The following is a 21,269-nucleotide window of genomic DNA, read 5'->3' on the forward strand; positions in this document are numbered from 1 at the left end:
AGTCACCGAAGCTCGGACATGAAGAACGAGAGCGACTGCGACGCGAGGATCTTCCGCGCCGCCACCACCCCAGCCACCACCTGCGCGACGACGTACACCACCGCGAACAGGTTCAGAGCCTTGTCGAACGCGACGACGCCCATCTGCCCGGCGAGAAAGTAAAAGTGCAGGGGAAGCGCGACGCAAAAGCTGAGGGCGACGAACCCGATGAGCATCGGAACTTGCTCCTGCAGGTTACCCGCGAATCCCGCGTAGAGCCGCGCGGGTTCGAACACGGCGTACATGCAGATCATCACCGGCCGAATCTCGTCGAAGTCCTCCCTCGCGCCGTTGGTCTTGACGAACGTCGCCACCACCGTCGCGACCCAGAAGCAGACGGAGAAGTAAACGTTGAACGATATCAGCATCTGCAGGGTCACGTCGGAGGCGACGGCTCTGTGCGCCATGCGAGGAGCGCCGCCGCGCGCCGTCGTGTCCGACGCGTCGGGTGCCACGGATGTCATCTCGACGCCGCGGTTGTCGGCGAACGAGAACACCGGCTTATCGCCCCCGTACCCCCCCCTCTGCCTCGCCATCGTCGCCATTTGTGTTCGCCCCTTTCACCGCAGCCGAGGGCGAGATTTCGAGTCGGCCTCTCTTGGTGCCTCTCACGCGAACGAGCGGTTCCGCGAGAGCGCGCGTCGACCGGTGGACGCGACCTTGTTCCGCGCGGATGACCCGGGGAACGTGCGCGATGCGGATAGAGACGCGCGAGTGGTGTGTGGCGACGTGGCCGGGTCGGTTTTGACGTCGGTTGTTGCCCCAGCTTTTTTGGCACCGCGCGTTCAAACGGCTCCCAGTCCTGACCCGCGAATGAAGCCTCCCGACCTGCTGACCCGCGAAAACACCGTGAAAGTCTTCGCCGATCGGGGAAGTCCACTTGCGAAGGCGCGCGGCGTCATCGACACCGGCGCGGCGTCATGAATTCCGCGAACAAGACCACGCTTCGAGAGCTCGACGACGAGGAGGTGCGAGAGAGAGAGAGAGAGCCGTTCGCGTCCACCCCGCCCAACGCACGCGCGGGCACCCAGATCCCATCCCGACGACCCGCCGATCGCGTACCCTAAAATCCACGACCCCCGATCCCGCGCTTCCACGCTGCAGGAGTACCTCGTGTCCAAGGGATTCGAGAAGGTCGACCTCGCGTCGTGCATCAAGTACCTCCGCATGATCGACGAGCACAAGCTCCGGCGCCCCGATCCCGTCTACCGCGCCGCCTCCCTCGTCGTCAACAATCAGAAGCGCGCCAAGCTCCAGAAGCAAGACCTCTACGCGTTCATGGAACAACTCGCGGTCGCCGCGCTCGACGTGAACGACGTGGACACGTGCGATCGCACGATAGACGTCCTCCGCGAGACGTTTCCATCCTCTTCGCGCGTGAAACGGCTCGAGGGGATGTCGCTGGAGGCGAAAGGTCGCGTCGACGACGCGGTGGCCGTCTACGGCAAGGTGCTCGAGGAATTTCCCTCCGATCAACGAGCCATGAAGCGCCGCGTCGCCGCGCTCGCATCCGCCGGGCGGGACAAGGAGGCGATCGAGGCGCTCGCCAAGTACCTCGACACCTTCATGGCGGACACGCGCGCGTGGGAGCGGCTCGCGGGGATGTATCAGGAGCGGGGCGCCTACCGGCAAGCGGTATTCTGCTGGGAAGAAGTCGTCGCCGCCGAGCCGTCTGTGCACTACCATCACCGGCGACTGGCGGAGTGCCTGTACACGCTGGGAACGGAGGAGGACCTGCGCGCGGCGAGGAAGTACTACGCCGCGGCGGTGGACATGAGCAACGCAAGCGACGTGAGGGCGCTGTACGGTTTGGCGCTGACGGACAATAGGCTCACGCGTAAAGGCAAGGTGAAGGGGAATCCGGACCAACCGGTGGATGGGGACGGGCAGGTTCCCGTTACGGAGCTCGGGCAACACGCGGCGGGGTTGCTCCGGAAGATGTACGCGGCGGGGGAGAAGATCGGGGCGTCGAAGCCGGGACTCTGCGCGATCGTGGAGGGGCAGCTCAAGACCTTGTTAGACGCGTAGTCTCTAAGTGATTCTTCGACACGACACCTTGGTCTCCCAGTCACGAAGCAATGTGCAAGCTGCCCAAGTCCACAGCCAGACAGCGGGACCACAGCGGGTGCATCCGAGTCACGCCCGTTTGGTGGAGCCACTTTGAGTCGCGGGTCAGTGGCGTCATGCTTCGACACGCGGGCATCGCCGCGGGCGACGCCCTGGCGAGGAACGCCGCCAGGGCCACCGGCGCGCGTTCCGTCTCCATGCTGTGCGTGCCCGATCCCCGATCGCGCACGACCCGGGGCTGCGGCCCGCCCTCCCGGTTGGAGTTTTTTCGTCCCTTAGCTCACCCGCGACGGGCGAGGAAGGCGCCCCAACCTAGCCCGGCCACCGCGCGTCTCGCTCGCCCCGACCGCTGACCCGAACCGTCCGCCTCCATCCTCACGACCGCAGGACGCAAATTCTCGACGGCAGCGTATGGTGCGCGCGCGTTTACCCCGCCACCCGCCCCGACCCCCGCGCGCCAGAACCCTAAAATTCCATCCCGGCGACTCCGCAAGACCATCCATCCATCTTCGCCGATCGTCCCGACACGCGAACCGACGAACTGACCCATAAGCCGCCTCCTCGCGCCCCGCTTTCGTCTCCCTAACAGGCAGCTCAAGTCCCGCAAGGGCAAGCTCGTCGGCGAGGACGAGTTCGGCAACAAGTACTTCGAGAACACGAGCTACCAGTCCGGTCGTCATCGATGGGTAGAATACGCAGACCTGGACAACTACAACGCGTCCACCGTGCCCTCCGAGTGGCACGGCTGGCTGTCTCACGTGGACGACGAGCCCGGGCTGGCGACGCGCACGGCGCCGAAGTACCAGGCGAAATTCATCGCGGGCGGGCTCACCACCGGCGTTCAGGGGGAGATGTACCAGCCCAAGGGGAGCTTCTACAACAAGCGGGGGATGCGCAACTGGAAGAGGTACACCCCGTGGTCCCCGCCCTGAGCTCTTCTCGCGTGTTCTTTTACTCTCGTTCGACACTTCGTAATTGACCTGTAATTCATATATACACATAAATCGATTCCAATCGATTCCACGGCCGGTGGCGCAGCCTCACGCGACGCTTATCCATCCTCGGCTCGGCGGCGGAGCGCTCGACTCGTTTTTTCTTTTTCTTCAAAAACCGGCAAAGGCTGCTTCCTGCTCCTTCTCCCGTTTCTTCGACCTGGACGTCGCGTTCTTCCTGTCGAACTCCTCTCCCGGGTGCGGCGTCCGTGGGTCGTACTCGTCGAAGCACGAGTGATCGTCGTCGCCCCTCAGCGGGGGAACGAAGGGCGGTTTCCCCTCGCGACGCGTCATAGCGATCCAATCGGTGGATTTGAACCACGGGTGAAGCTTGACGTCTTTGACGCCGCCCTTGAGAGAGCCGAGCCTGTGGACGGCGTTGACGGAGAGGAACCTTCGGACGACGTCCTTGAACGCGGGCGACACGCCCTCGGGGAACGAGTACTTGGCGGCGAGGATGCGGCGCATCTGGTCGGTGCTGTCGGCATTTGGCGAATAAAACGGCGGAGCGCCCGCGACCATCTCGTAGATTAACACGCCGAGCGCCCACCAGTCGACCGCCTTGTTGTGACCGGACTGGCGGTACAGCTCCGGGGACATGTACTCCGGGGTGCCGCACAGCGTGTACGTCTTCTCGCCGGGGAGGAGCCGCTTGGCGAATCCGAAATCCGCCACTTTAACGTACCCTTTTCCGTCGATGAGCAAGTTTTCGGGCTTGAGGTCGCGGTAGATGTAGTGCTTGTTCTGGAGGTACTGGAACGCCAGGACGACGCACGCGGCGTAGAAACGTGCGTCGCGCTCGGGGATCGATCCCCCGACGCGGGAGAGGTGGTTGAAGAGTTCGCCGCCCATGACGGTCTCCATGCACATGTACAGCATGCGGGGGTCCTGGAACGTCGCGACCAGCCGGACCAGGTACGGCGAGTCGCAGTCCTTCATCACGTCCCTCTCCTGTCGGACGTGGTGCTGCAGCTGCGCGGCGATGATCTGCGCCTTGCTCAGCTGCTTCACCGCGAAGACGCCGGCGCTGCTCGGATGCCTGCACAGCAGAACCTTGCCGAACGCGCCGACGCCAAGCACGGCTTTGACTTTAAAGTCCGTCATCGCCTTGGCCGCCAACGATCGAGCCGGGTCGTTCGCCACCTTGTCGTCGTACACGGCGACGCCGTACTCGTCCTTGGCCTGCTGGCTGAGCTCTTTGGCGAGCGATCCCATGTGCGTGTCGAAGTCCTCCTTCGTGAGCGACAGGATGAAAGCGCCGCCCCTCTCGACGGTGGCCGTCGCGGCTCGCGAGTTGGTGGAGAGCAGCGCCAGCTCGCCGAAGTACTCGCCGCGCGTGACGAGTTTCAACACCTCGTGCTTGGTACGCGTCTCGTTGGTGGCGGAGGTGGACTCGCTCTCGCGGTGTATGGCGACGTTCCCGGTTTCGACGATGTAAAACTTATCCCCGGGGTCGCCCTGGCGAAAGACCACCTCCCCTTCCGCGTACTGCCTGGGCTGCAGGTACGACACCAGCGTCGTTCGTTGCTCGTCGGAGAGCGACTTGAGCAACGCGACGTGCTGCAAACACCGCAGCCTCGACTGCGTCGTCACCGCGGTGAGACCCTCTCCGAGCAGGTTCTCGAGGTCGCGGCGGTTGAGACGAAGTAACTTGGCGTCGGGCGCGGACGTCGCGCACAACCCGCCGTTCGCCACCTCCGCCCGCATCGCGCGCCTCTCGCTGCCCATTAGCGATCGCTCGCCGAAGAACCCGCCGTCGGTGACGACGTCGACGCGCTTGCCGTCGGCGTCGGTGATTAAAAATTCGCCCCTCTCCGCGACGTACATGCAATCGCCGGCGTCGCCCACGTCGTACACCAACTCGCCGGGCCTCAGGCTCAACTCGTCGAGGTGCGACACAAGCTCGGTGATCTCTGCGTCGGACACGGAGGAGAGCACGGGTACTCTGCGGAGCGAGAGCCAACGCCAGATCTCTCCGTACGAGCCGAGTAAGGCGTTGAACCGCGCTCGATCGAGGTGGAAGAGCTCGCATCGGTCGGAGACGACCTTGACGGAAGCGCCGCGGACGTCGTCGTTGATGAGCGCCTTCTCCCCGAAGCTCGCGCCGGCCGTGAGCCGCGTGAGCTCCCTGTGGGACTTGGCGGTGGAATACGAATCGGCGCCGCCCACGTACACGGAGACCTCGCCGGAGCTCACCACGTAAAACTTATCGCCGGTTTCGCCCTCGGAGACGACGACATCGTCCTTTTCGAAAACCTCGCACTTGAGCGCGTCCGCGATCGTCGCCTTGTGTTCGGGGCTCAAACCCTGGAACAAGTTCACCGACTCCACGAGGTCCCGCACGCGTTCGGCGAGCGCCTCCTGGAACCTTCGCTTGATCGCGACGTAGTGCGCTCGATCAAGCGACCAGAGCTTACAGTCTTTCGAAGCTCGAATCGTCGCGGCGCGCGGCGCGCCGTAGAGCAGCGCGAGCTCCCCGAACGAGTCCCCTGGACCGTACGTCGCCACGGTACGCTCCGGGTCGGTCATCACCGGCTTGCCGTCGGCCGGGTCCCGTCGTCGAACCTTCACTTGGCACGCGCCCGACTCCAACACGAAAAAATGCCTCGCGTCGTCGCCCGTGGCGCCCTGAACGATGACGTCGGCGCCCGCGGCGACGCGCGTCTCGGTCATGACGTCGCAGAGCGCGCATCGCGTGGCGAGATCGAGGCCCTCGAAGAGGGTGTTGGACTCGGTGGCGCCGAGGATGAGCTCGCGGACGCGTTCGTCCTTGGAGACGACGTCGATGTCGTCGACTGATGCGACGTTCTCGACGGCGATGGCGACGCGTTTCTTCTTGGCGTTGCCGCCGCCAGCGACGCCCCCCGCGCCGCCGTTGGACGCGCGCATCGCCGGTGTCGGCGACGTCACCGGCGGCGTTTGGGACGTCACATCCGGGTCGAGCGTGGCGCGCGACGGCGCGATCGGGACGCGCGACGGGGACGCGTCGGGAGCCGCCGGGGCGGACGAATGCTCGTCGGGTGGTCGCTTGGAGGAAGACGGGCGGGCGGTGGTGCGGGTCACGATCACCTCCGACGTCGCCGCGGTGTGCTTGGGTTGCTCGCCCGGCGCCGCGAAGCTGCCCCGCGGGTTCTTTGCGTTGGAACACACGGCGCCCATGGTGGTCTACCAGGAGATCTTAGCCGGAGCGCGCGGGTTCGTTGTGTGCGACGGCGCGGGGCGCGGAACGCCAAAAGCGGGCGCGAGGAAAAAAGAGCGGAAGACGAAGCGTCTCGGGGTCCGAGGAAAATCTCGCGACTGGGAAGCCGAAAGGGCGAGCGGATCGTATGAGCGTTCAGTTAGGATTCGCGGACGATATTGGGGTTACGATGCAGTCATCAAATCAACCAAATCGAAAATCAACCAGTCAACGCACGCTGCCAATCACCGAATTCGGCCGAAATCGGAGATCGCCGCCCAGCAGATTCCTTTCCAGCTTTCCGCGTTGGGTGTTGGCTTTTTGGAGCTTTTCTTCCCCATCAGGGATCGAGCATCGGGCACCTCCCCGCGCGCGCTGGAGCCGCCGAACGGCCTCGCGAGTCACATCCGCGAGCGCGCTCTCGATCAAGTTGACGCGCACGACGCGAAGATGCCGTCGGGCGGCAACGGCGGCAAACCCCCGAGGGCGACGGAGGGAGTAGGCCCGTCGTCGCAGGGGTCCACCCCCCAATCGTCCGTGCCGCCGTCGGCGGGGCACTCGCGTCAGGCGTCCTGGAGCATCGCGGAGGATCCCGGCACGTACCGCCGGAGCACGAGCAGCGTGGACTTCACGGACCTCGCGGGCGCGGGCGCGATGCCGCCGCCGCCCGCGCGTCCGCCCTCGCGCGGAGCCCCGGCGTCCGCGGGGGGCGCCGTCCCCATCAATTCCTCAAATCCCCCGTCGCGGCCAATCTCGCGCAGCGGGACCGAGTCCGAGCAGCTCAGCGCCATGGTGCACGTCCCGAAGGGCTCGCTCGAGGTGGGCAACGTCATCGTCGCGCACGACAAGCTCGTGAGCTCCGGCGCGCTCGGCCTCATCCCCGGCGGCGCCGCCTCGGCGAAACCGAGGCCGCTGGGACCCAAGGCGTGGCTCAAGATGGACGAAGAGGGCGCTTGCACCGCGGTGTCCATCGAGAAGCACAGGCTGGCGAGCATGCTCCGGGTCCCCATGCGCGACTTGCGCATGCTGGAGCCCAACTTCAGCAACTCGTACAGCGCGGCGATCCTGTGTCGCGAGCGGTGCATCGTCCTGCACCTCGAGCAGGTCCGTTTGCTCATCACCGCCGAGGAGGTGTACCTGCAAGACGGCCGAAACAGCAGCGTGACCAAGTACCTGCCCGAGCTGCAGCGGCGGCTGCTGATGCGCAAGCTCAAGCTCATGGACTCGCACGGCGTGCCGAACTTCGACACCCCGCCCGAAAGGTCGCGGGCGTACGAGTCCGACACCGAGCCGTCCGAGCCGCCGTCGGAGAAGGAATCGCCCGAGAGGGTGACGAAGCGGGCCGGGTCGACGGATTCGCCGCAATCCCTCGAAAGTCAAAAGCCGGACCCGCTGCTCAAGACGAAGAAACCGGACCCGACGGACACCGACGAGGACGTCTCCGTCCGCGCGGGACGAACGAGGCTGGAGGCGGTCGGCATGCGCAGGAGCGCCAGCTCCGAGGAGCTCGGGCGCATCGCGGCGACCAAGACGGAAGCCGTGGGCAAGTCTGGCAAGTCACCGCTCGGACCGGGCGTCGGCTCGGGCTCGTCCAAGGATGATCGATCGAACGCCCCGTCGAGCCCTCGCAAGCCCCGGTCGCCGAAGAACCACCACTCCGGGGTCATCCACGAGGAAGGCTCGCTTCGAAGGGCGCTCAGCATCCAACGCGGCGGGGATGCGCCGCGGCAGGAGGAGCTCCCCTTTGAGCTCATCGCGCTGGAGGTTGCTCTCGAGATCGTATGCAACTCGCTGGAGGCGGAGCAGAGGGAGACGGTGACGGAAGCCAAAGCCGGCCTGGAGGGTTTGCGCAAGAAGGTGAACACGAACAACCTCGAGCGCGTTCGCAGGGTCAAGTCGCGAGTCACCCGCCTCACCGGTCGGGTCGCCAAGGTGAGGGAGGAGATCAAGCGATACCTAGACGACGACTCTGACATGAGGGACATGTATCTCACCAGGCGCCTGCTCGCCGAGCTCTTCGGAGGCGCCGAGGCGCGGGGCGGCGGGATGGGCGGGATGGGCGGCGAGCACCAGCAGACCCCGGGAGGCGGCATCGTGAAGGGGCATCACCACGACTCCCCGAGGTTCTCGGTGACACACGCGCGAGCCATGCGCCGGTCCAGCGTCAACCTCGAGTCCAAGCTGGACTCGGCGCGACTGAACCGGGGCGGCGAACGACCGGGTCTGGGCGATAAAGACCCGGGCGGCGTTAAGGACGGGTTCGAGATGGGCGGGGTCGTGTTCGACGACGCCCCCGCGGCGGGAGGGTACTACGAGGAGGAAGAGGAGTGGGTGGACCCCAAGGATGAGGACAAGGACCTCCAGGAGGTTGAGGATCTCCTCGAGACGTACTTCACGCACATCGACAGCACCTTCGCCGAGTTGCAAGCGTTGGACGAGTACATCGACGACACCGAAGATTTCGTCAACATCGAGCTCGACTCGCAGCGGAACCAGCTCATCAAGCTCGAGCTGGTGCTCACCACCGCGACGCTGTTCATGACCATGTACGGAGTGGTGGCGTCGGTGTTCGGCATGAACGTTCGCAATGGAGCGGAGGATTCGAAGGCTTCGTTCGTCGTCATCAATGTGGTGTGTTCCGTGTGCACCGTGCTCGCGTTCGTGCTCGCGGTGACGTACATCAGGTACAAGCGGATCATGTGATGGGCGTTCGCGTTGATGTCTTGATGTTCCTCGCGGATGTGCTTTAGAGAGGAGGAGGAGGAGGAGGGTGCGGGCGCGAAGTCGATAACTTATGTAACTGACTTTATTCGCCGCTGGCGTCATCACTTCGTTGGGGTCGGTCGCGCGTCGAAGGGTTCGGGACATGCCGGTGGACATGAAGGCGCTCCTGGCGCGGGAGCGCGAGCGCCGTCGCGCGGCCGCCTCGGGAGACCCGGCGGGGGCGGCGACGGCTTCGTCTTCGGCCGCGGCGACGGCGCCCGTCGTCATGGCTCCGCGCGCGAAGATCTCGCTGCGCGACTTCGACGTCGGCGAGCGCGCGGGCGTCCGCGGACTGCACTACGTCCCCGACTTCATCTCGCCGGACGAGGAGCGCGCCGTTCTCGCGGGAATCCACGCGCCGGGCACCGAGTCCCGTTGGGTGCGCAGCGGCCGACGCCGCGTCGCAAACTACGGGGGCGTCCCATCCTCGTCGGAGGTGACCGAACCCCTTCCGCAGTTCGCGACGTCCCTCCTCGAAGCCATCGCGTCCGCCGGCATCGTGAACGAGCGCACCGCGCCGAACCACGTGCTCGTCAACGAGTACGTCGCCCCTGCGGGCATCTCACCGCACAACGACGGCGACGTGTACGCCCCGCACGTCGCCATCGTCACCCTGGGAGGCGCCGCGCTCATGGACTTTTGGCCAAACGACGGATCCGTCACCGCCGACGACGACCGACGCGACTGCGACGAACGCGAACCGACGCCCATCGCGCAGGTGCTGCTGCGACCGAGGAGCTTGCTGCTGTACACGGGGGACGCGTACGGGTTGAGGCACGGGATACGGCATCGCGACGTCGACGTCGCGACCGATCGATGCGTCAACGCCGCAGTCGCGGGTGTCGAGATCGGCGACGAGGTCGAGCGGGGGCGGGTCAGGTACTCGGTGGTGTTCGTTCGCAAAGGGCACGGCTAGGGTCGTCGCGGGTTAGGGTCATAGCTACTAGGTTCATTCACTCGCACGAGGGATGGCGTCAAGACGGTTAGCGTCACAAAGTCATAGCTACTAGGTTCATTCACCGGTAATGTTATGTACTTTTACGAATTCGAGGAGAGTCGACCGATCACGCCTCTCCCATGTCGACGTTACCGTCGTTGTCCCGCGCGGGAACGTGCGCGAACTTGCACGTGTCCCCGTACTTGCACGATCCCTGCTGGAAGAAAACGCACGGCGTGGAGGACATGTCCGCGGCGGCTTCTTCCCTAACCCACGTCTTGCCGCCCTTTGCCACTCCGGATTCGGGTTTGGGCTCGGAGGTTCCCATGTCGGGGGTCCAGACGTTGGATCCTCTGCCGCCGCCGGCGCCCCTGCCGCCGCGACCACCCCTGCCGCCGCGACCGCCGCGGCCGCCGCCGGCCTGCATGTGCTGCGCCATGGCCATCATCTGCATCTGCATCATCTGCATCTGCTGCATCATCATCTTGGGGCTCGGTCCGTAGGGATCTCCGCGCCGGCCGCGGCCTCCGCGGCCTCCGCGGTCCGGCCCGCCGCCGCCCTGCGCGTCCTTAAGCGACGTGTTGCAGTCGAGACACACGGGCGGGTTACCGCCCTTCACCGGGCGGAACGGCACCTCAGTGTCCACGCCGCACCCCTCGCACTTGCCCGCGAAGAAATTCTTCCCCGTGCGCGCGTCTACGCGATCGGACACGGTCCAGCCGTCGAGGGTCTCCGCCTGGGGGCGATCGCGGTCGCCGCCGTCGTAGTCGTCGCGCCTGCCTCGACCGCCGGCCCTTCCGCGCCCGCCGCCGCGCCTGTCGTCGTGGCGATCGTGCTCCCACCTGTCGCCGCCCCCGCGCCTGCCGCCGTGGTAATCGTCGCTGCCGCGCAGTCTGCTCCTGAGATCGTCCCCACCGCCGCCGCCGCCGCGGCCGCCGCGGGCGGGGCGCTTGACGACGACGCGGCGCGCCTTCTTCTCCTCCTTGTCGGCCTCCGCCTCGGTGATCATCGCGTCGAGATCCATCCCCGCGTCTCGGCTCGGTGGTATCGTCGCGGCTCGGTCGCTCGCGATTATGACCTAGCTAGCCGGTGTGGCAGCCCCGGGTCTCAACGGGACTCTTGGCTTGGACTGGCTCGGCTGCTGGCGGGGCGGCGAGACGACGAATTGAAACTCGATGTGACGCGCGTCGTTTGCCGTTTTCGTGGGCGCCGCCGGGGAACTATCGTCGCATCGCCTCGTCTCTCCGCTCACCCGCTCGCATCGTCGCGGCGCTTCCGTCCTCATCCTCGTCGTCGTCCTCGTCCTCCTCGTCGTCGTCGTCGTCCTCGTCGTCGTCCTCATCGTCGTCGTCGTCGTCCTCGTCCTCGTCGCGCCGGCCCCTACTCCTCCTCCTCCTCCTCCTCCTCCCCCGCCGCCGTCAGCGACAGGCGAACCCTGTGCTGCACCACGACCCCGGCGGCCGCCATCGCCGCGCGAAAGTCCCCGACGCTCACGTCGACCGCCTCCGCCGTCGCCCTCGGACGCGCCGCCTGGGACTTTCGCGCGACGGCGACGCCATCCTCGCCGCCGGCTGACCATCGCCAGCCCGGTCCCTCCGCGGGCACCAGCGTCTGACCGCCGCGCAGCTGTGCGGGTCGTCCCGCGCGGGACAGCACCCCGAGCAGGCCGTCGCTCAGCCGCCGAGCGATCCCGCCGAGCACCGAGCGGCGGGAACGCGCGCGGCGGCGGGTCCCGTGCGACGACGACGACGAAGACTTCGCCGCCCGACCGTCTTTGTCGTCTTCGTCGTTTGCGACGGCGGCGGCGTCGCAGAGAGCCTGCGCTCGCTCGCGCGCCGCCGCTCGCGTCGGGGGGCTGAACGAGGGCGCGAGGATGAGGCTGCCGCGGCGTCGGCGCGGTGAGGCGAGCCGCGGGGTCGTTCCGGCGGAGACGGACGACACGGGAGACGCGTCGCCGACTCGACCGGCGGCGGAGTCGGAGGCGTTTTCGTCGTCCAGTGCTCGTTTCTTCGGGGGCAGCCGCTTTTGCACCGAGGCTTTCGCGGCGAGGAGTGCGGCGTCGGCGAGGTTGCGCATGCGCGCGGAGTCGCGCGGGGTCCGCGCGGCGGCGCGCGCGGGCGACGCGACGACGATCGCGGTCGTCGCGGCCGTCTCCGCGGACGAGCGGCGGCGGCGGCGGCGCGGCGGCGGCGGCGCGGCGCTCGCGCTCGCCGGCTTTTTCCGCTTTTCCCCTTTTTTCGCGCGCGGAGCGGCTCGGGCGGGTGCCGCGGTCGCCGCGCGCGCCGCCGCGGAGGGTTTCGGCGCGCGCGCGCTCTTCGCCCCGGCGCTCTTCGCGGCGGCGCCGGCGGCGTCGCGCGCGGCGGCCGAAACCCCGCTCTCGCGCGCCCTGTACGCAGCCTTCGCCTCCGCGAGCGCGGCGAACGTGCCCAAGGTGACGGTGCGCCGAGTCGTCGGGTCGTAGTGCCGGACGTTCCACCGCGTCTTGCCGTCCTTGGTGACGCACCGCCTGATGTACGAGTCGGGGATGGGGTCCTGCCGCGGGGCCATGGCGTCGGTCGAGGCGGCGTCGGTGAAGCAGCCGGCGCCGACGCGTAAGTCGCCGACGCTTAAGTCCCCTCTCGTGTCGAGCGAGCCTCGTGGTAAATCTTGCTCGATTTGATGAGATTTCCCGCCTCCCGTCTCGAAGTTCGATGATATTTCGCCTCGAGGGTGCCACGCGGGCGAGGCGCACAGTGCACTACGCGCGCCCCGTCCACGCACGACGATGCGCGTCGCGACGTGCTCCCGGACCGGGCGATGCCCGTCGCCCGCGCACGCCCGCTGGCGCGCGCTCGGGCCCCGTCGATGCCCTCCGACCGCTCCGCCTCTCTTCGTCGGGGCGCGATCTGATGACGAGGCTTCTTCGACGAGGCGATATCTGACGATCCTCTCGTCGTCGCGCGCCTTCGAGGGCGGCGCCGATCCGTTCGACATGTCCGGCCTCTCGGACGCCGAGCGCGCCGCCATGCGTCACGAGTGGTCGCTCGAATGCCGCCGCGCGGGCCTCGACCACCTCGCGGAGTCGTTCAAGAAACCCAGCGTGCTCAACCCCCGCGACGACGACGTCCTACCCTTCACGGACCCGAGCCTCCATCGAAACCCAATCGAGGCCGTCGTCGCGTCCGTCGCGCGTGAAGATCTCACGAGCAACCTCGACGCGAAGCTCGCGTTCCTCAACGGCGAGGGCGTCGCGGGGGTGGCGCACACGGGCAACGGAAAATTCGACGCGCACCTCGTGGGAGTCGCGTCGGTGCTCAGGGCGTGGGGGTGCGACGATTCCGTCGTGGACGCGGGCCTGTTTCACTCAATCTACGGCACCGAGGGCTTTCAGGGCTTCAGCCTGCCGTACGAACGCAGGGACGACGTCCGCGCGCTCATAGGCGACCGGGCCGAACGTTTGGTGCACACTTTCTGCGTCGTGGACCGTCTCTCGGTGGATAACGACCTCGACTCGCGACCTGAAAGTCACGGGTTCAAGACCCGCCCCGAGCTCTCTTCGCTGTTCTTCGACGACGGAGCCAACGAGGTCGCCGCGATCGACCTCGACGAGGCGCTCTGGTTCGATTTCGTCACCCTGACGCTCGCGGACTGGCTGGAGCAGGTGGAGGGCGCGTCACGAGGCACGAACGAGGTCTTCCAGTGGTTCGAGAGGGGTGACGCGTGGGGGTACCGCCGGGGCGCGTACCGACGAATGTCTGAGATTGTCGGCGAGAAGATCCCGGCGGCGAGGGCGTTGTGGGAGGCGGTGTACGCCAGGGAGCACCCGGGGACGCGGCACAAGTCGCAGCCGGTGACGCCGCCGATGTCGGACGCGGCGAGGATCGCGCGCGCGGGGATCGAGCAGCCCCAGCCTCGATACCCGTGACTTAAATAATTCGAACCTCTTCGCAATTCAGCTCAAAAGTCGCGACGTTCGTGTACCGACTCGTCGTCTCAACTCGACGCTTAACCCGTATTAACAAGTCGCTCACCTTAATAACAACTACCCGATCAGAGCACCACGGAGAGGATCATGCACACGAACCCGGTGAGCGCCACGAACCCGATCATCCCCTTCTCTTTTCCCGCCGCGGGCGTCCCGCAGAGCTCCTTCGACTTGTACAGGATGATGGGCGGCATAAACACCGACATGGCGCAGCAGCACACGCCGCCCACGAGGCCCAACACCGCGCCAAAGTTGGGGACGTTGCACGCGAGGTACGCCGCCAGGGAGACGAAGCCGGTGCGCACGGCGAGGGACACCGGGAGGGGCGCCTCCTTATTCGGGCTCACCACGTTTTCGCAGATGAGGAGCGACGATCGCGCCATGAGCGGAAACGTGGACCAGAGGTTGAGCGCGAGGAGTCCCTTGACGACGAGGCCCGCGACGCCGGTGAGCATGGTGACGACGACGGAGCTCACGCCCCGGCCGTACCCGACCGCGCCCACGAGACCAAACACCAGCGAGATGGCCATCGAGATGAGGAACGCCTTGTTCGCCGCGCTGAGGAAATACTTCTTCTCCGGCATCCCCTCCTGCACCGAGAAGAGGGTGAAGTGGATGAAGAACAGGAAGGCGACGGTACCGAAGAAGCCGGAAAACTGGGAGACGTCCGCCAGCGGGATCGCCGCGAGCTGCAGCGGGTTGCGCAGGGCGCTGATCATCACCCAGATCATCGAGAGCGCCACGGTGGTGGTGCCGAAAAGCGAGATGAGGTTAACGCCCGCGATGGAGCGCTGCCACGCCATGAACAGCCACACCGGGAGGTTGTACGTGAGCATCTTGGCGGTGGTGTACGTCGCCGCCTGTGCCGCGGGGAGCATGGAGATGCACGTGTCCGCGACGAAGATCATGTAACCGACGGTGATGCCGAAGCAGGTGATTACGTTGAGGACGCGGCAGATGACGTCCCCCGCGGGACCGATGGCTTTCTGCGTTAAGCCGGCGTAGGTCTGGACCTCCGCCTGGGTAGCCTTGCCCGCGGCGATGAGGGTCTCCTGGGACTGGACGAGCATCTCGAGCGCCTTGATGGCGAACCAGTAGGACGACAGGAGGCACGCGGTGACGAGGACGGTGCCGCCCTGCGCGAAGGCCCACGGCAACGCGAATCCGCCGGCACCGAAGATGGCCTTGATGACGTTGACGATGGCGGCGGTCTCGCCGGTGTCGCCCGCGCTCGCGGGGGCGGCGGATGACGCCGCCGACATCGCAGCGCGCTCGCCGCGCGGCGCGGCCGCGCGCTCGGCGAGCACCCTCCGGACCGAGCGCGGCGCGGGAGCCGACGCGATGATCGAGACAACCGCGCGCCTGCCGCCGACGACGGGCACGCGCGTCGCGTCGCGAGCGGCGCGACCGCGGAGGGGCGCGGGGGCGCTCGCCGGGCGCGACAGCGCCACCGCGCGCGTCATCGCCATCGCGGGCATCGTGCGTTCGAGACGCGGGCCGGTGCGGCGCAGGAAGGCGTCGCGAGACCTCGCCAACCGCGGGGGGTTTTGGCTGCGGCGAGTCCAAGGATGATTGGTTGGCTGGATTGCGATCGCGCGGCGCGACGCGCTTTCTGATTCCTCGGCTGGGCCGTCGTTGTACAGTGTCTCCCCCACCTTAACGACGCCCCTCTTCGTCACACGCGATGCCGCGCGCGTTCCCCGCGACCGCACCACCCGCGCCGCGCCTCATGCCCCGCGTCCCGTCGCCGCCGGCGTCGCCCCCCGCCGCGCGCCTCGCGCCCTCGCCCACCGCGGCGCCGAGAAACGCCGCGCCCAACGCTTTTCTCGGAGGAGGCGAGCTTTTCCCCGGCGCTACGGCAGGTGAGCTCTACTACGAGTTCCACGCCCAAGATGGAACCCCCGAGACCGCCGCGAGCGCCGCCGCGCGTCATTCCCGCGCCGCTGCCGCCTCCGCCTCCGCCGCCGCCGCCGCCGCCGCCGCGCGCGCCGCGATGACACGCGCGGAGAGGCGCGCGGCGCAGCTCGAGCGCTGCCGAGGCAGAACCGCGGAGCAGTTTGGCAGTTTGGCAAGCAGAGGCTTCATAGCAGCGCTCGACCAGTCCGGCGGGAGCACCCCGCGCGCGCTCGCGCTCTACGGCGTGAGCGACATCCGCGCCGGGGACAAGTCGGAGATGTTCGACGCGGCGCACGCCATGCGGACGCGCATCGTCACCTCCGAAGCCTTCGACGGCGAAAAGGTGTTCGGGGCGATACTCTTCGCCGACACCGCGTTCGCGAGGCTGGTCCGAGGAAAACCCACCGCTTCTTATCTTTGGGAAGATAAAGGGATAGTCCCGTTCCTGAAGATCGACGTCGGGCTCCAGCCGGAGGCGAACGGCGTGCAGCTCATGAGGGACATCGACGACTTGGGCGTCACGCTGAGCCGATGCGGACGACGCGACCCGAAGCTCGACGACGACGACGCCTCCTCCGAAGATACAGGATATCCTAAACCCCCTAAACCCCTAAACCCAGGGGATGGGGACCCCGGTTTGTGTATCTTCGGGACCAAAGCCAGGAGCGTGATCCGTTCCAACGATCCGAACGGCATCGACGCGCTCGTCGCGCAGCAGTTCGAGTCATGGATCACGGGCTGGTGCCCATCGTCGAGCCCGAGGTGGACATCGACTGCAAAGACAAGGCGCGTTCGTCTATCCGCTTCGTTCTCGTATCACGCGTTGACCGAAGCGCCGTTCCTTTCCCTCGCTCAGGCTGGCGCCGAGACCACGCTCAAGGCGGCACTGGTCCGCCACCTCGACATTCTCGAGACCCTCGCCGACGCAGACGACGCCGGTGACCAGCCGCCGACGGTCATCTTCAAGCTCACCCTCCCCGAGGACCCGGCCCTGTACGACTCCCTCGTGGCGGACCCCCGAGTGCTCCGCGTGGTCGCCCTGTCCGGCGGCTACGACCGCGAGGAGTCCACGCGGAGGCTGCGAACGTGCCGCGGGGTGAGCGCAAGCTTCAGTCGAGCGCTGACGGAGGGTCTGCGGGTGGACATGACGGATGAAGAGTTTGACGCGGCGTTGGGAGCGTCGATTGGGGCGATTTACGAGGCGGCGTGCACGTGAGGGAGGGAGGAAAAACGACGCGACGCGATGCGAGCGAGCCATTGATCCTGGTGCAACCGTTCGATCACAATCGTACCTAATCGCAGCCGCAGACCGTGGAAAGCACGGCAGCCTGTCCTTTCCGTCCTCAATCTTCAGCACGTCGGCTGTGATGTTCCTCGTGCTGAAGATAGACATCGAGTGTCTCCTACTGCAAAGGACAAGCTGCCCCTTTAAAAGTGCCACGGTCCGCGGCCGCGAAGAGGACAAACGACCCGCTCACACGTCGCGCTCGCGCCTCGATACCAACCCCGAGGCTCGCCCGGTTACGACGTTACGAAATTTCATCACATCACGCTCGACTTTGACCTACGACCCTATCATAATCACCAGTCCCTCGTCCCCGCGCGTCCCTTCGTCTTCCGAACCATCCGCTCGTTGATCAGCCCGTACTCGACGACGGGCCTGAGATCCTCCGCGCCGCGACGCCCGCCCCGCGCGCCGCCGCCGCCGCCGCCTCCGAAGAGCGACCCGAAGAATCCGACGGATTTGCGCTTCACGGTGACGCCCTTTCGAAGCGGATCCGATCCGCCGTGGTGCCCGACGTGGTGCTCGCGGGACACGTCCACGATCTCCACCTCCTTGTGGAAGGGTAACATGCCAGCGTCCACCTGGAGACTGCGCCACAGCCCCGCGGTGCCGGACGCGGCGGTGGATCCTGAGGCGGCGTCCGAGGAGGACGAGTCGGCGCCAGCTGGCGAATCGTCATCCGCCACGTCAGCGTCGTCGGCACCGAAACCGTCCTCTCCGTCGTCAACCTCCCGGGAGAACGACGACTCCGCCTTCTTACCGCCCCCGAACGAACTCGCCCGCGCACGAACGACGAACGGCGCATCGCCAGGCACGTACCTTACCTCCAGGAGCAGCTGCTTCACGCGTTCCTTTAGCGCTCTAGACGCGCCGGGCGTCGTCAGCGCGTCCAGCTCGCACCCGTCGCACGCGATGCGGACGACGTCGACGAGCGCGTGGTGGCCGCCACTGGTTCCGTCCTTGCTCCTGCTCGCCGACCCGCGCGTCGCGACGTCGATCATCTCCGGCAGGGTCATGGAGTAGGTCGTCTCCGGCGAGGCGTTTGCGTCGGTCAACGGGCGGGAGTCGCCGCCGGAGAGGAAGGCCGAATGCGTCGTCTGCTTGCGAGGGCGCATGTCGTCGGCGTCCCACGAGGCGTCGCGGGAGTTCGAGCGGCGCTTGGCGGCGGCGTCGTCGTCGTCGCCCGATTCGCCGCGGAACTCCTCGTCCTCTTCTTCGTCCTCATCGTCGTCGTCGTCGAGCGGCGCGTCGCGACGGCGCTTGCCGGTTTGTAACGGCTTTGTAACGGCTGTCGGGGCGGTTGACGTCGACGCGAGGGACACCCCCGCGGTGAACGTCATCGACCCGCCCGCCGCCGCCCGCGGTTTCTTCTCCGCGCCGCCTCCTCCGACACCGTCGTCGTCGTCGTCGAAGGCGTCGGCGTCCGCCGTGTCCGGCGGCGTCGCCCCGGCCATCGCGTCGAACACGTGCACCTCGCAGCCGTACAGCGCGCGCATGTCCCTCTCGAACGCGAACCCGCCGCGGCTGTTCGCGATGTCCACGCCCACGGTGAGCACGACGCACCCAACCTTCTCCCCGATGTGCGAAGCGCCGTCACCCTTCGACGATTCCCCGTCATTCGAAGAACCGCCTCCTCCAAACCCGAGCGAGTGGAGCCAGCCGTGCGCGCCGCGCGCCGCCCTGCGCTCCTGCTCCACCCTCGCCTTGAACTCCGCGTCCGACTCGGGGGTGGCGATCATCCGTTCGGGATCGCACACCCACCGGCCGCCCAGCGATTCCGCATCCGCCGAGTCAATTGGAGAATCTGAATCTGAATCAACCTGGTCCGAACCGCTCGCGACGCCGTCTCCCGCGGACACGGGCTCGCCTCCGATCTGTTCCTCGTCCGCGCAAGACACGCACGGCTCCCAGAACCGCCTGAACCACCTCGCGGCGTCCGCGGGTGACGCGTCGACGTGCGGTGCGTCGTTCGCGGTCGCCGCGGCCATGGCGGCTTGGGAGACGCCGCAGTCGCGATGGCGTATTCTGGATTCGATGAGGGGTTGCGATTCCCACCCGCCGCCGTGGGAGACGAGCGGGCGGTGCGAGAAGTCGACGGCGCGGTGGACGTCGTCGTCGATGCCGAGGTATATCGGATGGTCGGTCGTGCGAAGGCCGCCGCCGCGCGATGGTTCGTGGCGGCGATGGTCGCGCATCATCTCGACGCCTCGATCGGCCGCGGCGCCGACGGTGAGCGAGTTCATCGAGTCCATCGCGCGGCTCGCTCGCGTCGCCGCGCTCGCGGCGTCGGCGTCGCTCCCGAAGCGATGCAGCCGCACGTCGCCGCGGATCTCATCTCGCGATCCTCCGCCGAAGCGTGCGCCATGCGTCGCGAAGTCGTCGAAGCGATCGTCGATCGCGGAAGGCGACGATCCGCCCGACGCCGTGCGCGCGGTCATGACCACCGTGAGGGTGAGGCCGAGGATGACGACGGCGCCGACGAGGCGACGGCGCTTATCGCCCCTGCGTCCGCGCTTTGCCATCAGGGGCGCGTGACCCTCGTATATCCAGCCGGATGACTTGCCCATGGTGGGGTCGCAACGCTGCCAAATCTGGCGCACCGCAGTCTTATCTCCCCGCTTGACGAGCGAGCAGCGGCGAAAGGAGTCACCGACGGGCGAGTCACCGACGGGCGGATTTCATAAACGTTGGTCGCGGGAGCCCACGGCTCGGCGCCGGGGTCGGGGAGTCGCCCGGTCGGCGCTGGAGGCCGCGCGCGCGTCGCCCGCCGGGAGAAGGCGCGAGCGCGGCGGGGTGGGCGGGACACGCGGTCGCGCGCGTCCGGGGTATCGACCCTCGTCACCCGGCCGAGGGGGGCGCATCGACGTGAAACGCCCCGCCCGACTCGGCACCTCCGCTCGCGGTTGGCGACGATGAACGACGCCCTGCGTGACGCCAAGAATGCGTCCTTGGCCGCGGTCCGCGACGTCGTCAGGTCCATCGACGCCAACGTCGCCTCCGACGCCGCGCGATACAACGAGCGGCTCGCGGCAGCGCACGCCGCCAGAGCCGACGCCGTCCTGGACGCCCACGAGGCTTCCAAGCGAACGGACCTAGGTTTCGTGGAAAAAGCCAACAGGGCGCGACTCGAGAAGCTGATGGGCTACATGTTCCTGGACGCCCCCGGCGGCCCCGACCCATCCCCAACCGACGTCCAGACCCTAACGCTGGACGGCGAGACGATCGTCGTGGACGCGCACGACCCGTGGCGTCCATCCTACGACCGCGGGGGCAGGCTGGAGCGCCCGCCCGACCTCGGAGCGGTCAAAGGAGACGTCAAAGAACCGCGAACGCTGGTGGTGGAGATACTCGCGGCGAGGAACCTGGAGGCCACCGACCTGCTGGGCACCAGCGACCCGTACGCGGTGGTGACGTTGGGCGCGCAGCGACGTAAGACCAAAGTCAAGCATCGCACGTTACGTCCGGTTTGGGCCGAGCGCTTCGCCGACGTCGTCGCCGCCAAAGAGCTCGAAGACGACGAGGTGGACGTCGCCCTGTACGACCACGACGCGGTGGGCGCGCACGATTTCCTCGGCAGGATCGGCATCCCGGTCACGTCCATCGAGGAAGGACACGGCACGTCGGGTCAAACCGGGTCAAACGTGAGGGCGCATTGGGTCAAACTCGAGCACGCCAAGCCGCCGCCGGAGCCGTTTCTCGGCACGCTGGTATCCGCCGCTTACCACGACGCGGATGTTCCGGGAAGGCTCCACGTCCACGTCGTCGGCGCGAGGGACGTGCCCGCGGCGGACGTCGGCGGCGGCGCGGACCCGTACGTGAGGGTATCGCTGCTGCGGGGGGAGCGGGATGACGACGACGGCGGCGGCGGCGGCGGCGGCGGCGGCGGCGGGAGGGGGAAGAAGATCGCGAAGAAAAACAAGAAAAAGGACGACTCGCGGAGGACGAGGGTGAGGGCCAAGACACGCGAACCCGTCTGGGCGGAGGCTTTCGCGTTCGAACACGTCGACGACAGGGTAGACGACGCGCGTAACACCGACGCTTTGCTCCTGGAATTGTACGATAAAGACCTCGTGGGCTCGGACGACGCGCTGGCGCAGCTGGTGCTGCCGCTTAATTCGCTGCCCAAGGCTCGCGAGGGCGACCGCGCC

At 67.2% G+C, this 21,269-nt stretch overlaps 11 protein-coding genes across 11 annotated transcripts; 6 read left to right on the forward strand and 5 right to left on the reverse strand.

The window, feature by feature from the left end:
- Nucleotides 1-2: 2 nt before the first annotated feature.
- MICPUN_64352 (predicted protein) lies at nucleotides 3-575 on the reverse strand (the record flags this gene model as incomplete). The annotated part of the gene is made up of 1 exon (XM_002506443.1): nucleotides 3-575. One exon carries the CDS (start codon nucleotides 573-575, stop codon nucleotides 3-5), a length of 573 nt encoding a protein of 190 aa, XP_002506489.1.
- Nucleotides 576-1,149: 574 nt separating this feature from the next.
- MICPUN_109541 (predicted protein) lies at nucleotides 1,150-2,092 on the forward strand. Its single transcript, XM_002506266.1, has one exon. The coding sequence runs from the start codon at nucleotides 1,207-1,209 to the stop codon at nucleotides 2,065-2,067; it is 861 nt and encodes a 286-aa protein (XP_002506312.1). The 5' UTR covers nucleotides 1,150-1,206; the 3' UTR covers nucleotides 2,068-2,092.
- Nucleotides 2,093-2,714: 622 nt separating this feature from the next.
- MICPUN_88622 (predicted protein) lies at nucleotides 2,715-3,038 on the forward strand (the record flags this gene model as incomplete). The annotated part of the gene is made up of 1 exon (XM_002506267.1): nucleotides 2,715-3,038. A coding segment is annotated over one exon (324 nt), but the record flags the coding sequence as incomplete, so codon positions are not given.
- A 171-nt stretch (nucleotides 3,039-3,209) lies between these two features.
- CPKG1 (cgmp-dependent protein kinase) lies at nucleotides 3,210-5,987 on the reverse strand (the record flags this gene model as incomplete). Its single annotated transcript, XM_002506444.1, has 1 exon — nucleotides 3,210-5,987. One exon carries the CDS (start codon nucleotides 5,985-5,987, stop codon nucleotides 3,210-3,212), a length of 2,778 nt encoding a protein of 925 aa, XP_002506490.1.
- Nucleotides 5,988-7,197: 1,210 nt separating this feature from the next.
- On the forward strand, nucleotides 7,198-8,979 carry MICPUN_69067 (CorA metal ion transporter family; the record flags this gene model as incomplete). The annotated part of the gene is made up of 3 exons (XM_002506268.1): nucleotides 7,198-7,509; nucleotides 7,951-8,370; nucleotides 8,620-8,979. Coding segments are annotated over 3 exons (1,092 nt in total), but the record flags the coding sequence as incomplete, so codon positions are not given.
- Nucleotides 8,980-9,142: 163 nt separating this feature from the next.
- MICPUN_64357 (predicted protein) lies at nucleotides 9,143-9,955 on the forward strand (the record flags this gene model as incomplete). The annotated part of the gene is made up of 1 exon (XM_002506269.1): nucleotides 9,143-9,955. One exon carries the CDS (start codon nucleotides 9,143-9,145, stop codon nucleotides 9,953-9,955), a length of 813 nt encoding a protein of 270 aa, XP_002506315.1.
- A 148-nt stretch (nucleotides 9,956-10,103) lies between these two features.
- On the reverse strand, nucleotides 10,104-11,000 carry MICPUN_64358 (predicted protein; the record flags this gene model as incomplete). Its single annotated transcript, XM_002506445.1, has 1 exon — nucleotides 10,104-11,000. One exon carries the CDS (start codon nucleotides 10,998-11,000, stop codon nucleotides 10,104-10,106), a length of 897 nt encoding a protein of 298 aa, XP_002506491.1.
- An 849-nt stretch (nucleotides 11,001-11,849) lies between these two features.
- Nucleotides 11,850-13,880, forward strand: MICPUN_104280 (predicted protein; the record flags this gene model as incomplete). The annotated part of the gene is made up of 3 exons (XM_002506270.1): nucleotides 11,850-12,413; nucleotides 12,438-12,567; nucleotides 12,685-13,880. 3 exons carry the CDS (start codon nucleotides 11,850-11,852, stop codon nucleotides 13,878-13,880), a joined length of 1,890 nt encoding a protein of 629 aa, XP_002506316.1.
- A 125-nt stretch (nucleotides 13,881-14,005) lies between these two features.
- On the reverse strand, nucleotides 14,006-15,409 carry MICPUN_104281 (amino Acid/Auxin permease family; the record flags this gene model as incomplete). Its single annotated transcript, XM_002506446.1, has 1 exon — nucleotides 14,006-15,409. One exon carries the CDS (start codon nucleotides 15,407-15,409, stop codon nucleotides 14,006-14,008), a length of 1,404 nt encoding a protein of 467 aa, XP_002506492.1.
- A 260-nt stretch (nucleotides 15,410-15,669) lies between these two features.
- Nucleotides 15,670-17,052, forward strand: MICPUN_104282 (predicted protein; the record flags this gene model as incomplete). Its single annotated transcript, XM_002506271.1, has 1 exon — nucleotides 15,670-17,052. The coding sequence occupies one exon, from the start codon at nucleotides 15,670-15,672 to the stop codon at nucleotides 17,050-17,052; it is 1,383 nt and encodes a 460-aa protein (XP_002506317.1).
- Nucleotides 17,053-17,417: 365 nt separating this feature from the next.
- On the reverse strand, nucleotides 17,418-19,688 carry MICPUN_64363 (predicted protein; the record flags this gene model as incomplete). The annotated part of the gene is made up of 1 exon (XM_002506447.1): nucleotides 17,418-19,688. One exon carries the CDS (start codon nucleotides 19,686-19,688, stop codon nucleotides 17,418-17,420), a length of 2,271 nt encoding a protein of 756 aa, XP_002506493.1.
- Between the last annotated feature and the right edge of the window lie 1,581 nt (nucleotides 19,689-21,269).

The sequence above is a fragment of the Micromonas commoda genome, chromosome 15 (genome assembly GCF_000090985.2).
Source record: "Micromonas commoda chromosome 15, complete sequence".
In the NCBI taxonomy this organism is placed as follows: domain Eukaryota; kingdom Viridiplantae; phylum Chlorophyta; class Mamiellophyceae; order Mamiellales; family Mamiellaceae; genus Micromonas; species Micromonas commoda.

What these genes read in the sequence shown, in the direction of transcription:
- MICPUN_109541 (XM_002506266.1), top strand. Translation starts at nt 1,207, where the DNA reads ATGATCGACGAGCACAAGCTCCGGCGCCCCGATCCCGTCTACCGCGCC.